The sequence below is a fragment of the Lepisosteus platostomus genome, chromosome 5, assembly GCF_059453375.1.
Source record: "Lepisosteus platostomus isolate fLepPlt1 chromosome 5, fLepPlt1.hap1, whole genome shotgun sequence".
In the NCBI taxonomy this organism is placed as follows: Eukaryota; Metazoa; Chordata; class Actinopteri; order Semionotiformes; family Lepisosteidae; genus Lepisosteus; species Lepisosteus platostomus.
In genome coordinates, this window is record NC_142615.1 from 3,079,605 (window position 1) to 3,094,093 (window position 14,489).

The 14,489-nt window shown below is 58.6% G+C and overlaps 1 protein-coding gene across 2 annotated transcripts; it reads left to right on the forward strand.

Annotated features, from left to right (window-relative positions):
• The first annotated feature begins 712 nt into the window (after nt 1-712).
• Nucleotides 713-13,246, forward strand: LOC148662491 (uncharacterized). Of its 2 annotated transcripts, XR_015936790.1 has the most exons (6): nt 713-1,375; nt 7,163-7,190; nt 7,747-7,836; nt 8,806-8,847; nt 11,958-12,766; nt 12,804-13,246. XR_015936790.1 is itself a non-coding variant. In XM_088632136.1 (5 exons), exons 1-5 carry the CDS (start codon nt 1,250-1,252, stop codon nt 12,314-12,316), a joined length of 645 nt encoding a protein of 214 aa, XP_088488262.1. In that variant the 5' UTR covers nt 713-1,249; the 3' UTR covers nt 12,317-13,246. The 2 variants fall into 2 exon arrangements, 1 of the variants encoding a protein (XP_088488262.1); XM_088632136.1 differs by having other exon boundaries at nt 11,958-13,246.
• Nucleotides 13,247-14,489: the final 1,243 nt, after the last annotated feature.

The following is a 14,489-nucleotide window of genomic DNA, read 5'->3' on the forward strand; positions in this document are numbered from 1 at the left end:
TGCAGATCTGTACTCAACCGGTCATCTGGTGCGTTAGCAACCTCTGTAGTTTGGATTTCGAGAAGACGGTGTTTTGATACTGTATGTCTGAGGTGGCTCTCTTTTTCCAAGCGACACTGGTCAGCGTGTGTGTGTGTCTGCAGAGTCTCCAGGGGTCTTTAAAGCAGGGCTGTCCAGTCCTGGTCCTGGAGGGGTCAGTGTGTGTGTGTCTGCAGAGTCTCCAGGGGTCTTTAAAGCAGGGCTGTCCAGTCCTGGTCCTGGAGGGGTCAGGATTCGCTGTACGCGGTGTCTCATTTTTGGCCCACTGGAGAGCGAGAAGGCATGTGGGAGTCCCAGCCGCTCTCAGAAACTCCCTCCGCTCGTCACCGTGACTCCGCACGGCGGCGGGACTGTTTTGGCGAGACCCGTGAGCGGCGCTATCACAAAGCGGGCGGTGTGTCCCTCACCCCTGCGCCGCGCCCGGGGGGGTTCACGACCTCGACCCGCGTCTCCCTCTTTTGGCGCGGGGGTCGCTGTTTTTCGCGTCGCCCTCAGCCGTCCCGGCTCCTGTGGGAGACGCCGACAACGAGACACTTTCGATGGAACCGCGGGGTCGAGATGCTGTGTGTTTTTTTCAATGTTATCTGATTTTTGGAGGGGGGGGGTGGGCTGATTTTATGACTCGGATCCGGGAGGGTTGTAAACACCAGTAACCGAAACGAGCGAAGGAGCGTCGGGAGGGGAACTGAACTAGGAGGCTGACTTTCACCCAAGAGGAGCCCCGTTGCACCGTCTCATGGCCCGAACACAAAAATCAATTAATTAATTAAGTTTCTCTCTCTCTCTTTCTCTTTCTCTCTCTCTCACTGGTGCGAGGGACGACCCCCGGACCGCTGGCCACGGGAGAGAGAGAGAGAGAAAAAAAACTCCCCCCTCCCTCCTCTGCCAGCCGGAGCCTCGAGCTGTGGAAAACGCGGCCGGAGGGAATTCCCTGCGGGCGCGGGAGAGAGTCATCTCGCGGGGACCCCACCCACCCCCCACTCCTCGCGCCCGGCCTCTTCTTAACCCGCGAGCTCGTCAGGCGCGAGCGCACACACACACTCCGCTGGCGGAGCGCCGTCTCGCTGTCTCTCTCTCTCTCTCTCGCGCGCGCCTCACGCTGCACGCGCCGCACACGCGAACCGACCCGGTCCCCCGTGGGGTGGCCAGGACAGCACAGGAGAGGAGAGGAGACCGGGCGCCGGGGCGGGGGGGCAGGGCACGAGGAAGGATGCGGCTCGCCCCGCTGTCCCCGTGGACGAGCGCCCTGCTGGCGGCGTGGTGCGGCTGTCTCACCGTGGCCGTGGGGCTCCTGGCGGCTTTCGCGTTCGTGGGGAGACCGGCGGCGCCGGCGGGGGTAAGTGCGCGCGGAACCCGGGCTGGGGCTCTCGTGGTAGTGGGGCGGGGCGGGGGGGAGAAGGGGCTCGTGTCCCCCTCTCCTGGTCTCGCGTGGGAACTGGAGAGAAATCACGGAGACCTTAGAACAGTCTGCCGCCGCGCTGCAGGGTGTCACACGTCTCGCGAGGAGAACTCCGTCTATGACTCTGACCGATACCCACCTCTCCGTCTGCTACTGCTGTATCCAGTCCAGGGCCACAGACTGGGGCAGCTGGGGTCTGTCCCAGCAAGCAGCAGGCACAAGGCAGGGCTCACCCTGGACAGGACAGCAGTCCATCACAGGACACACACACACTCACACACCCTGGACAGGACAGCAGTCCATCACAGGACACACTCACACACTCACACACCCTGGACAGGACAGCAGTCCATCACAGGACACACACACACTCACACACCCTGGACAGGACAGCAGTCCATCACAGGACACACACACTCACACACACCCTGGACAGGACAGCAGTCCATCACAGGACACACACACACACCCTGGACAGGACACCAGTCCATCACAGGACACACACACACACACTCACACACCCTGGACAGGACACCAGTCCATCACAGGACACACACACACACTCACACACCCTGGACAGGACACCAGTCCATCACAGGACACACACACTCACACACACCCTGGACAGGACACCAGTCCATCACAGGACACACACACACCCTGTACAGGACACCAGTCCATCACAGGACACACACACACACACTGACCCCTCCAGCACCAGGACTGGACAGTGACACTGTCTGAAACTGCTGGCCTGATACTTTTGTACGGCAGGCCTGCTGTTGCTTTAAGAGATAACAAGAGCTGAACGAAGAGAGGTGTTCTGTCTGCAGCACCTGGTGCTCGGGGGAACTCGGAGCTCTCTGGAGTTCCCGAAGACCACAGTGCGAGGAAGAGTAGTGCCAGAGACAGGAAAGGCCCGTCGCTCAGACCCACAGGGTCTGTTTCCCAGAGCACCAGGGAGGGGAGTCGGCACACAGGGCCCAGCAGGTCTATAACGAGCCGATCCCTGCGGCCCGTTCCCCTTAACGAGCCATCGCCCCCGACGCTCGGTGGTGTGATACTGGAGGAGCTCACCCAGCCTGTTCCCCACCCCCACCCCCCTCTGTGTACAGAAGAGCCTCCTGTCCTGACTGGAGGAGCTCACCCAGCTGTGTCTGGAGAGGAGCCAGGGTATCGGCTTCAACCACAGGGCTGGGCAGCTTGTTCCCCACCCCCACCCCCCTCTGTGTACAGAAGAGCCTCCTGTCCTGACTGGAGGAGCTCCCCCAGCTGTGTCTGGAGAGAAGCCGGGGTATCGGCTTCAACCACAGGGCTGGGCGGCTTGTTCCCCACCCCCACCCCCCTCTGTGTACAGAAGAGCCCCCTGTCCTGACTGGAGGAGCTCACCCAGCTGTGTCTGGAGAGAAGCCAGGGTATCGGCTTCAACCACACGGACTGGGCGGCTTGTTCCCCACCCCCACCCCCACCCCCCTCTGTGTACAGCAGAGCCTCCTGTCCTGACTGGAGGAGCTCACCCAGCTGTGTCTGGAGAGCAGTCAGGATAGAAGAGATGCCGAGGGTCTCTTCCAGAGGTTAAGTGCCAGAGAAGCTCAGGCTAGGAAGGGGGAAGGGGGGGTGGGACAGGCAGGAGGGCAGGTCTCGGAGTAGAGGCCAGGACGAACAGGCTCCTCGGCGTGAAGCTCGAGGGAGAACACTCCCGGCCCAACGGACACAAACTCCCCCTTGAGTTTTTGAACTAGCCCTCCTCAGTCGACCCCCTCACCAGGCAAAACCAATCCCGAGTCCCTTCCGCTCGCGACAAAATGATCGGCTATTCAGGCAGCGGCTGCTCGGCAACACAGGGAAAAAAACCCTCCGCTTCCTGGTGTTTACAGCACTCCCCGACCAATCATCTTCTCAGAACAGAGGTCAGGTGATCACCCCCACCCCCCCAAGCATTCTGGGAAATGTAGTTCCGACAAAGAGTCTCTATCTGAGTCTGAACTCACCGCACCCTCACAAAGGAGGCCCGGCGCCCTCGTTTTCACTTGGGGTCCCCCCCCCCCCCACCCCGCCATCCTCCTTCCTTTCGCGGCCGGCGGCCCTCGAAGGCGTCCGCCGAGCCGGGCCGCCCCCCCCCCCCCTAGTCAGTGCCTGTCAGGAGTTTGAACGCCACAGTCAGGCCCACCCCGCCACTGGTTCGGCTTGGGGGAACTCGGTCTCCTCGGTCTTGCACGACCTCAGGACCAGCCCGGCCCCTGCAGTCCGAATACCGGGGGTGCGAAGGCTGTGTCTCACCCCGGTTGACACACGACGGGGTGGACCGGACTGGGGGACAGCAGGAACACGTCTGGACTGTACGTATTTGCGCGGGTGGATACGGACACGCTGCGCTCAGTGTGCCGGCCCTGTACCCCTGTCGGGAGGGTTCAGGTGCGCAGCGGCACGTGTCGTGGAAAACGCCGTGGGCTGTCTTCGGGGATCTTCGCCGGGCTTCGGGGCTGGCTCGTAGGAATCAGGGGTTCCCAGTCCTGGGGTCCCCCACCCCCCCCCCCCCACACACACACACACCGCTGAGCTCCACAGCGCCAGGGCTGACTGCTGACTTTATTCTGGGGTTCCCCATCCAGGTCATGGGGTCACACCCCCCCCAACACACACACACACACACACACACACACCGCTGAGCTCCACAGCGCCAGGGCTGACTGCTGACTTTATTCTGGGGTTCCCCGTCCAGGTCATGGGGTCACACCCCCCCCAACACACACACACACACACACACACACACACACACACCTGCTGGTCTTCATTCCAGCTGCAGCTCGATCACTCAGCTGCTGCTGGTGCTGCTGGTGATGGGAGCAGGGCTGGTGGTGCTGGTGCTGCTGGTGACGGGAGCAGGGCTGGTGGTGCTGGTGCTGCTGGTGATGGGAGCAGGGCTGCTGGTGCTGGTGCTGCTGGTGGCGGGTGGTGACAGGAGCAGGGCTGCTGGTGCTGCTGGTGGCGGGGGGTGACAGGAGCAGGGCTGCTGGTGCTGCTGGTGACGGGAGCAGGGCTGCTGGTGCTGGTGCTGCTGGTGACGGGAGCAGGGCTGCTGGTGGCGGGGGGTGACGGGAGCAGGGCTCCTGCTGCTGGTGACGGGAGCAGGGCTGCTGGTGACGGGAGCAGGGCTGCTGGGGCTGCTGGTGGCGGGGGGTGACGGGAGCAGGGCTGCTGGTGGTGCTGGTGCTGCTGGTGACGGGAGCAGGGCTGCTGGTGGTGCTGGTGCTGCTGGTGACGGGAGCAGGGCTGCTGGTGACGGGAGCAGGGCTGCTGGTGCTGCTGGTGGCGGGGGGTGACAGGAGCAGGGCTGCTGGTGCTGCTGGTGACGGGAGCAGGGCTGCTGGTGCTGCTGGTGACGGGAGCAGGGCTGCTGGGGCTGCTGGTGGCGGGGGGTGACAGGAGCAGGGCTGCTGGTGGTGCTGGTGCTGCTGGTGACGGGAGCCGGGCTGCTGGGGCTGCTGCCGGCGGGGGGTGACGGGAGCCGGGCTGCTGGTGACGGGAGCTGCTGCCGGCGGGGGGTGTGGTCTGTGGGAGGCCAGAGCTCTCTGATTGACTCAGGCTCCGCTCTGAGAAAGAACACAAACATTTCCGACCCGCAGAGACTCAGCCCACATGGGGCAGCCAGCAGGAAGTGAGCTGTTCTCACCAGAGTCTGACATCTCCCTCGCTGGGCCTCCTGTCCCGGGGCCTGTGTTTGTGACTGAGGGGTTCGCTGTGATCTCCTCTCTCTCTCTCACTGTGTCTCCTGTCCTGTGGTGTGTGTTTATGACTGAGGGTTTCTCTGTGATCTCCTCTCTCTCACTGTGTCTCCTGTCCTGTGGCCTGTGTTTGTGACTGAGGGGTTCGCTGTGATCTCCTCTCTCTCTCACTGTGTCTCCTGTCCTGTTGTGTGTGTTTGTGACTGAGGGGTTCGCTGTGATCTCCTCTCTCTCTCACTATGTCTCCTGTCCTGTGGTGTGTGTTTATGACTGAGGGGTTCTCTGTGATCTCCTCTCTCTCGCTGTGTCTCCTGTCCTGTTGTGTGTGTTTATAATTGAGGGATTCTCTGTGATCTCCTCTCACTGTGTCTCCTGTCCTGTGGCCTGTGTTTGTGACTGAGGGGTTCTCTGTGATCTCCTCTCACTGTGTCTCCTGTCCTGGTGTGTGTGTTTATGACTGAGGGGTTCTCTGTGATCTCCTCTCGCTGTGCCTCCTGTCCTGTGGTGTGTGTTCATGACTGAGTTATTCAGTTATTCTCTGTGATCTCCTCTCTCTCGCTGTGTCTCCTGTCCTGTGGTGTGTGTTTGCTACTGATGGATGCTCTGTGATCTCCTCTCTCTCTCCCTGTGTCTCCTGACCTATGGTGTGTGTTATTCTCTGTGATCTCCTCTGCCTGACACTGACAGTGTGTGTGTGTGTGAAAGGGCAGACAGTGCCCCCAGAGTGAAAGAGTCGGACTTCACCCGTGAGAGAGGAACAGGAGGCCTGTGGCAGGGGAGTTCTGCGTGTTACCCACAAGCCCGCTCCACACAGAGCCACAGAAGGGGCTTCCAGCGTGCTTTCTCGGCCTCGGGAGTTTTGACACCCCCCTGCGGTTTCCTGCCGAAACTCCTTCCTCCCAGCAGGTCCCCTGATCGGGCCTGCCCCTTTGCACAGGAACGCGCAGGCCTGCCTGTGTGTCTGTTGTGGTCTTCTGGGAGGGTGGGGGGAGGGCGCACCGGAGCACGGTCGCCGTGATACTCCGCCCGCCGCGCGCAGCACTGTCCCGCCCCCTAGGGGGCAGCGGTGGGCACGTACAATACACTAGTATGCACATACAGGGGGTACATACATGTGTACATTACACACACACACATATATACAGCTGTACAGTACACACACATGCATATATACAGCGTGTATCAGACACACAGATGTCACAGACCCCTGGACTGACTGGGCCAGAGACACTGACCCCTGGACTGACTGGACCTGAGGTCACAGACCCCTGGACTGACTGGACCGGGGACACAGACCCCTGGACTGACTGGACCAGAGTCACAGACCCCCGGACTGACTGGAGCAGAGTCACAGACCCCTGGACTGACTGGACCGGGGACACTGACCCCTGGACTGACTGGACCAGGGACACTGACCCCTGGACTGACTGGACCGGGGACACAGACCCCTGGACTGACTGGACCGGGGACACAGACCCCTGGACTGACTGGACCGGGGACACAGACCCCCTGGACTGACTGGACCAGAGGTCACAGACCCCCTGGACTGACTGGACCAGAGGTCACAGACCCCTGGACTGACTGGACCAGAGACACAGACCCCTGGACTGACTGGACCAGGGACACAGACCCCTGGACTGACTGGACCAGGCACACAGACCCCTGGACTGACTGGACCGGGGACACTGACCCCTGGACTGACTGGACCGGGGACACAGACCCCTGGACCGACTGGACCGGGGACACAGACCCCTGGACCGACTGGACCAGGCACACAGACCCCTGGCCTGACTGGAGCGGGGTCAGAGACTGTTCTTATATGATGATGTAGCAGTGTATACGTTGAATGTACACGGTACCACATATAACACGCACGTTACATACATGTTCACCGATAACAGAAATGCTACCCGACTGCGCCAGGATCCGATGTCATGTAAATTGAGTTTCAAAACGTCGCACTGATAAACGGACAAGTTTTCTCTTCTGCTTCTTTCAGACGCAAGAGGCCGTCTTGGCGCTGAAAGGTGAGGGCGGGCACGATGAACCAAACCCCGACGACACCAGCTGGGGTCGTGACGGTGCTTGCGGTGCTGTTCTGAACGACATCACCCTCTTGGCATGCGCCTTTCCGCACTACATCTCCCAGGATGCACCTGGCACCCCCCCCCCCCCTTCCTGGACTACATCTCCCAGGACGCACCTGGCACTTCCCCCTTTCCTGGACTACATCTCCCAGGATGCACCTGGCACCCCCCCCCCCCCCCCCTTCCTGGACTACATCTCCCAGGGTGCACCTGGCACTTTCCCCTCCGGGGGGGGGGGGGGGGGGGGCAACGCTCATGGGAAATGTAGTTTCTGAGTGCCGAAACAGAAATCCAGTCGAAGTACGCACAGTAGCTGCTACTGTGCTCACCAGTTACGGCTCCAGCGATCACTATCGCGTTCTCTGTTTCGTTATATAGCAACACCTAACAGATGAGCCCTGCCACCCACTGCGGTCTGACTTTCCTTTGAAGTTCTCTCATCTCTCTCAGATCGGGCTTCCTGCTGATAGCCTCTCTCTTCGTCACCTCGTTCCAGGCGCAGAGACCCCCTACTCTACCCCCCAGACACCCCCCACCTCCGCCTGGACCCCCGCGCCGCCGAAGCAACGGGCCCCGGGCAGAGAGAGTGAGTAACAGCACCGAACTGGCCCTGGGTCACACGAACACAGCACTGACCCCGGTGAAGGACCGGCTCAGTGACCACAGCCTGGACACACACACACTGGACACAGGCAGACCTGGCTGTCCAGAGAGGACAGGCTCAGAGTGACCACAGCCTGGATACACACACTGGACACAGGCAGACCTGGCTGTTCAGAGAGGACAGGCTCAGAGTGACCACAGCCTGGACACACACACACTGGACACAGGCAGACCTGGCTGTCCAGAGAGGACAGGCTCAGTGACCACAGCCTGGATACACACACTGGACACAGGCAGACCTGGCTGTTCAGAGAGGACAGGCTCAGAGTGACCACAGCCTGGACACAGACACTGGATACAGGCAGACCTGGCTGTCCGGAGAGGACAGGCTCAGTGACCACAGCCTGGACACACACACTGGACACAGGCAGACCTGGCTGTCCGGAGAGGACAGGCTCAGTGAGCACAGCCTGGACACACACACACTGGACACAGGCAGACATGGCTGTCCGGAGAGGACAGGCTCAGTGACCACAGCCTGGACACACACACTGGACACAGGCAGACCTGGCTGCCCAGAGAGGACAGGCTCAGTGAGCACAGCCTGGACACACACACACTGGACACAGGCAGACATGGCTGTCCGGAGAGGACAGGCTCAGTGACCACAGCCTGGACACACACACTGGACACAGGCAGACCTGGCTGTCCGGAGAGGACAGGCTCAGTGACCACAGCCTGGACACACACACTGGACACAGGCAGACCTGGCTGTCCGGAGAGGACAGGCTCAGTGACCACAGCCTGGACACAGACACTGGACACAGACAGACCTGGCTGTCCAGAGAGGACAAACGTAGTGACTACAGCTTGAATTCATAGCAGAGAAATATCCTGAATCCTATCCTTGTGTCCCAAGAGTAAACGATTCTGCCCTCTGTCCTCCTATCAGATCAGAACCAGAGAGCTGTACCACTGATCCACCTAGAGATGGGTGAGTTTCTGTGTGTGTGGTGTAAATGCGTATTTCTGTGTGTGTGTGTGGTGTAAATGTGTATTTCTCTGTGTGTATGTTTAAATTGTCTGTGTGTGTGTGGTGTAAATGTGTACTTCTGAGTGTGTGTGTGACTGTGTGTTTAAAGTGTCTGTGTGTGTGGTGTAAATGTGTATTTTTCTGTGTGTGTCTGTTTAAATTGTCTGTGTGTGTGTGGTGTAAATATGTATTTCGGTGTGTCTGTGTGATTGTGTGTTTATATCATGTTTATATCGTGTGTGGTGTAAATGTGTATCTGAGCGTATGTCTGTGTGGTTGTGTTTGTTTAACTTGTCTTTGTGTGAGTCTGGAAATGTGTATTTGTGTGTGCGACTAGGCGAGTGTGTTTTAAATCGTGTCTGGAAGTGTGCATTTCTACACATTTAAATATTTAATTTCTCTGCTGTTGAAAGAGTCACGTCTGAGTCCATCTGATGTCTTGAAAGCAAGAGAAATCGCATTCCGGGGTCTTTTGGCGGCCCCTGCTGGCCACAGGCCAGATTACAGCCAGTTAGATCACATGCCAGATGCTGCATTCCAGTACACTCCAGTTAAAAACCCCTTTTGTTTTTAACATTGCGGACACATTGATAATAAATGATAAAAAGTTAAAGAAAATACACAAGAACATACAGGGTTCTTGCAGGACAGAGCGCTGGGCAGTCAGATATCGGCCCTGTCAAGAGATGAGTTTTAAGTTTAGGGTTTTAATTAATCAATTTCCCTTTGGGATCAATAAAGTCTTATAACAATAATAAACTTTATTTTATATAGCACCTTTAAAGGTGGCTTCTCAAAGTGCTTTACAGGACGACCACAACAATAAATAAGAAGACTACACCAGATCAAACACAATGACAGCACACGGAGGAGACCGGGGGTGGTGGCACAAGGAGAAGCAGAGGGGTGAAGGATGAGACCAGTTCAGGAGAGGCTCTTCTGAAGAAGAGGGTTTGGAGTCTGGATCTGAAGGAGCTGAGAGAAGGGGCTCTCTGATATCCTGGGGCAGAGAGTTCCAGAGCTTGGGGGGCGCAGCAGGAGAAGGCCCTGTCGCCCCCCAGAGTGTAGACGGGCTGGGGGGACAGACAGGAGAGCAGAGTCAGAGGAGCGAAGGTTGTGAAGTGGGGAGAAGGGCGATGATAGCCCAGACAGGTACTGAGGCGCCCAGCCACGCAGAGCCCTATAGGTGAGCAGGAGGATTTTAAAGTCCACACGGAATTTGACCGGAAGCCAGTGCAGGGACTCCAGGACAGGAGTAATGTGAACACTTGCACCAGACCTGGTCAGGATTCTGGCTGCTGAATTTCGGACAGACTGCAGTTTTGTTCATCATCATCAGTCGTCTTATCAATCTATCTAAGAGAGTGGAGAGAATGTGTCTCTTGTAGGGTCTGAAGAAGGGTATTCCTCAGACAGAAACAGCAGAAAATCCAAGGTTGTGTCCCGAGTACAGTGAGATTCATCCTTTGGTAGTCTTAAGAATCTGCCTGCGTGTAAAATAATAATAATAATAATAATCCTCACGCTTATATAGCGCCTTGCCGGACGCTCCACTCCGAGCTGCGCGGACTCCAGCACAGCAATGCCCATCAGTGTGTCTGTGAGGGAGTCGCAGGGTGGTCAGTGTGTGATTCTTTGCTCTTATATAGCGCCTTGCCGGACCCTCCACTCAGAGCTCTTCCCAGGTCAGGGGGATCCCCTCCAGCCCCCCCCAGTGTGCAGCCCCCCCCTGGATGATGCTCCAGTCCGCTCAGCACACAGCAGCTCTCAGTGGGGAGGAGAGCAGAGGGATGGAGCCAGTTCAGAGGGGGGTGATCAGGAGGCCGTAAAAGAGCCCCTAAAATAAAAACAGAATGACAGTATTCACACAGGAGAGTGGTATTCCTGATAACAGACAGCGATGTTTTATCTGGACGTACATGAAGGGGGTGATAGGAAACCAAGGCCGCGTGTTGACAAACACAGGAGATGGGAAGGTCACATGTGGGCCGGAGAAGGTCAGAGGTCAGGTCAGAGCGGAGGTCTGAGAGGGGGTCAGAGGTCAGATGGGGGAAGTCGGGGGATACAGGCCCCGCCTCACCCCAGGGGGCGGGGTGGACAGGCAGGGGGACCCCCGACAGGTAACACAAGCCCTTCCTGGGCCTCAGAGTGCCTGCTGGAAGAGGTCAGAGGGCCGGTCAGCGAAGGCCAGGGGTCCAATCGAGGCAGTCAGGAAAGGGGGAGCCCCGAGAGGTCAGAGGTCGGGCTAGAGAAGGCGGAAGAGGTCAGAGGTCACGTCAGTGAAGTTTTGAGGTCTGCTTGGGGAAGCCAGGACAAGAGCCCAGAGAGGGTCAGAGGTCAGGTCAGAGGAAGAGCCCAGAGAAGGTTAGAGGTCAGGTAGAGAAGCCAGAGGAAAGGCCCGGACAGGGTCAGAGGTCAGGTAGAGAAGCCGAGGACGAGCCCAGAGAAGGTCAGAGGTCAGGTAGAGAAGCTGTAGGAAGAGCCCAGAGAGGGTCAGAGGTCAGGTAGAGAAGCCAGGGTCAGAGGTCAGGTAGGGAAGCCAGTGGAAGAGCACAGAGAGGGTCAGAGGTCAGGTAGAGAAGCCGGAGGACAAGCCCAGAGAGGGTCAGAGGTCAGGTAGATAAGCCGGAGGACGAGCCCAGAGAGGGTCAGAGGTCAGGTAGAGAAGCCAGAGGACAAGCACAGAGAGGGTGAGAGGACGAGCCCAGAGAGGGTCAGAGGTCAGGTAGAGAAGCCAGAAGACGAGCCCAGAGAGGGTCAGAGGTCAGGTAGAGAAGCCAGAGGACGAGCCCAGAGAGGGTCAGAGGTCAGGGAGAGAAGCCAGAAGACGAGCCCAGAGAGGGTCAGAGGTCAGGTAGAGAAGCCAGAGGACAAGCCCAGAGAGGGTCAGAGGTCAGGTAGAGAAGCCAGAGGACAAGCCCAGAGAGGGTGAGAGGACGAGCCCAGAGAGGGTCAGAGGTCAGGTAGAGAAGCCGAGGACGAGCCCAGAGAGGGTCAGAGGTCAGGTCAAGAGAGGGTCTCGAGTCCTGGGAGACGCCCTCCTCACCCCCGCCCTCCTCTGACCCCCCCAGAGTCCCTGCGGCAGTGGAAAGTGGTCCGCGCGCACGCCTTCTCCCTGGACGACGACACGGCGGCCGCCCGCGAGCCGGGCCTCTACCACCTGTACGCCCAGGTCACCTTCTCCGACCTGCCCTCGCGCCCCAGCCCGCTGGCCGCCACCCTGCTGCGGCGCGCGGCGCGCGGCCGGGACTGGCGGCCCGTGTGCCGGGCGCTGGGGTGGGCGGGGGGCCGGCGGACCCTCTCCCTGGCCAAGCTGGAGCGGCTCTCCGGGGGCGACCGCCTGAGGCTGGACATCGCGCCGGACAACGCCACCAGCCTGCTCTTCAACGGCCACGCCACCTTTTTCGGGGCGTTCAAGGTCTCGGATTAGGCGGGGGGACGCCCCCCCCCCCCTCTCTCGCTCGGCCCGGGGAGGGGGGGGTGTCCCCAGAGCCGGAGAGACCCGTATAGGTCCGGAACCGGTCCCCGGAAGGGGCTCGGCGCGTCTCCGGGTCTTTTCCGGGCCCCATCCGGGCTCAGCTCGTCGGCGGCCCAGTTTAAGAGCTTCTCTCAGCGCCCTCACCCAACCCCCCCCCCCACCCCCACCCCACCCCAGGGGGCCACAAGGTTCCGGGTCAGCCCGCCTGCCCAGCCCTTAATTGCTTAATTGGACGAGCAGCAGATCAGCACAGGTGTTCCTCCTGCCCCAGCTGATGATCGGTTCGTTATACCTGCTGGTTCTGGTCCAGTCGGTACAGCCCAGAGCTGTCGTCTGCTTCTGGTCCAGTCGGTACAGCCCAGAGGTGGGTGCTGGTTCTGGTCCAGTCGGTACAGCCCAGTGGTCGTGCTGGTTCTGGTCCAGTCGGTACAGCCCAGAGGTGTCGTCTGCTTCTGGTCCAGTCGGTACAGCCCAGAGGTGTGTGCTGGTTCTGGTCTGGACTGTATCGCCCGGAGATGTCTTCTGGTTCTGATCCGCGCTCCCTATCCCAGAGGCTAGTCTGCCGGTTCCGGTTTGATCCTCTTAGCCCTGAGACGTGTCCTGGTTCTGATCCGAGACCTCAAAGCTTCAGGACAGACGACACACACACACACACACTTCACACTGTTGCTCTGAGAGGGTCCGATTCCCTCACAGCCGGGCCCGGCACCACATCGGACCGCTCCTGGGTCAAGAATGTTCTCAAGAGATGTTTTTTATTATTTGATCTATTTTATATTTTAAATACTTGTTAGCAGTTTAAAACAAAATGTACCACATGCAATTGCTAAATGTTCTCAGATGAGTCAGCTGTGTTGCTGTTGTTGTTATTATTTATTTAAAATAAAGTATTTAAAAGGTGACCAGACCGGAGGCTGTTGACTGCGTCCGAATTTAGAGAAGGACTCCACGACACACACTGACCCCTCCAGGACCAGGACTGGACAGCCCTGCTTTAAAGACCCCTGGAGACTCTGCAGACACACACACACTGACCCCTCCAGGACCAGGACTGGACAGCCCTGCTTTAAAGACCCCTGGAGACTCTGTAGACACACACACACACACTGACCCCTCCAGGACCAGGACTGGACAGCCCTGCTTTAAAGACCCCTGGAGACTCTGCAGACACACACACACACTGACCCCTCCAGGACCAGGACTGGACAGCCCTGCTTTAAAGACCCCTGGAGACTCTGCAGACACACACACTGACCCCTCCAGGACCAGGACTGGACAGCCCTGCTTTAAAGACCCCTGGAGACTCTGCAGACACACACACACACTGACCCCTCCAGGACCAGGACTGGACAGCCCTGCTTTAAAGACCCCTGGAGACTCTGCAGACACACACACACACTGACCCCTCCAGGACCAGGACTGGACAGCCCTGCTTTAAAGACCCCTGGAGACTCTGCAGACACACACACTGACCCCTCCAGGACCAGGACTGGACAGCCCTGCTTTAAAGACCCCTGGAGACTCTGCAGACACACACACACACTGACCCCTCCAGGACCAGGACTGGACAGCCCTGCTTTAAAGACCCCTGGAGACTCTGCAGACACACACACTGACCCCTCCAGGACCAGGACTGGACAGCCCTGCTTTAAAGACACCTGGAGTCTATAATGACCAGACATGGCCACACGAGGGCAGCAGACACTGCAGTAAACTGCATTTGACTGTCAATGTCTATATTTTAATCCCCGTTTTGCACTGGTGTTTTCCCTGTCAAGAGACAGGTCTCAGTTATTATTTTAGTATTGGATCACTAAAGTCGTGATGTGTTTTTTTTAATTCTTAATTCTTAAAAGCTTAATTCTCCAAACGTTTTGCACAGTTTGGTGAAGAAATAAGAGTCCAGAGTTGGAAACAAAAGCCTTAGTGTTGCATCAATAGTGTCCAGTCACAACAGGAGGCTCTACTGTACACCGAGGGGGGTGGGGGTGGGGAACAAGCTGCCCAGTCCGTGTTGTTGAAGCCCATACCCCGGCTTCTCTCCAGACACAGCTGGGTGAGCTCCTCCAGTCAGGACAGTAGGCTCTTCTGTACACAGAGGGGGGTGGGGGTGGGGAACAAGCTG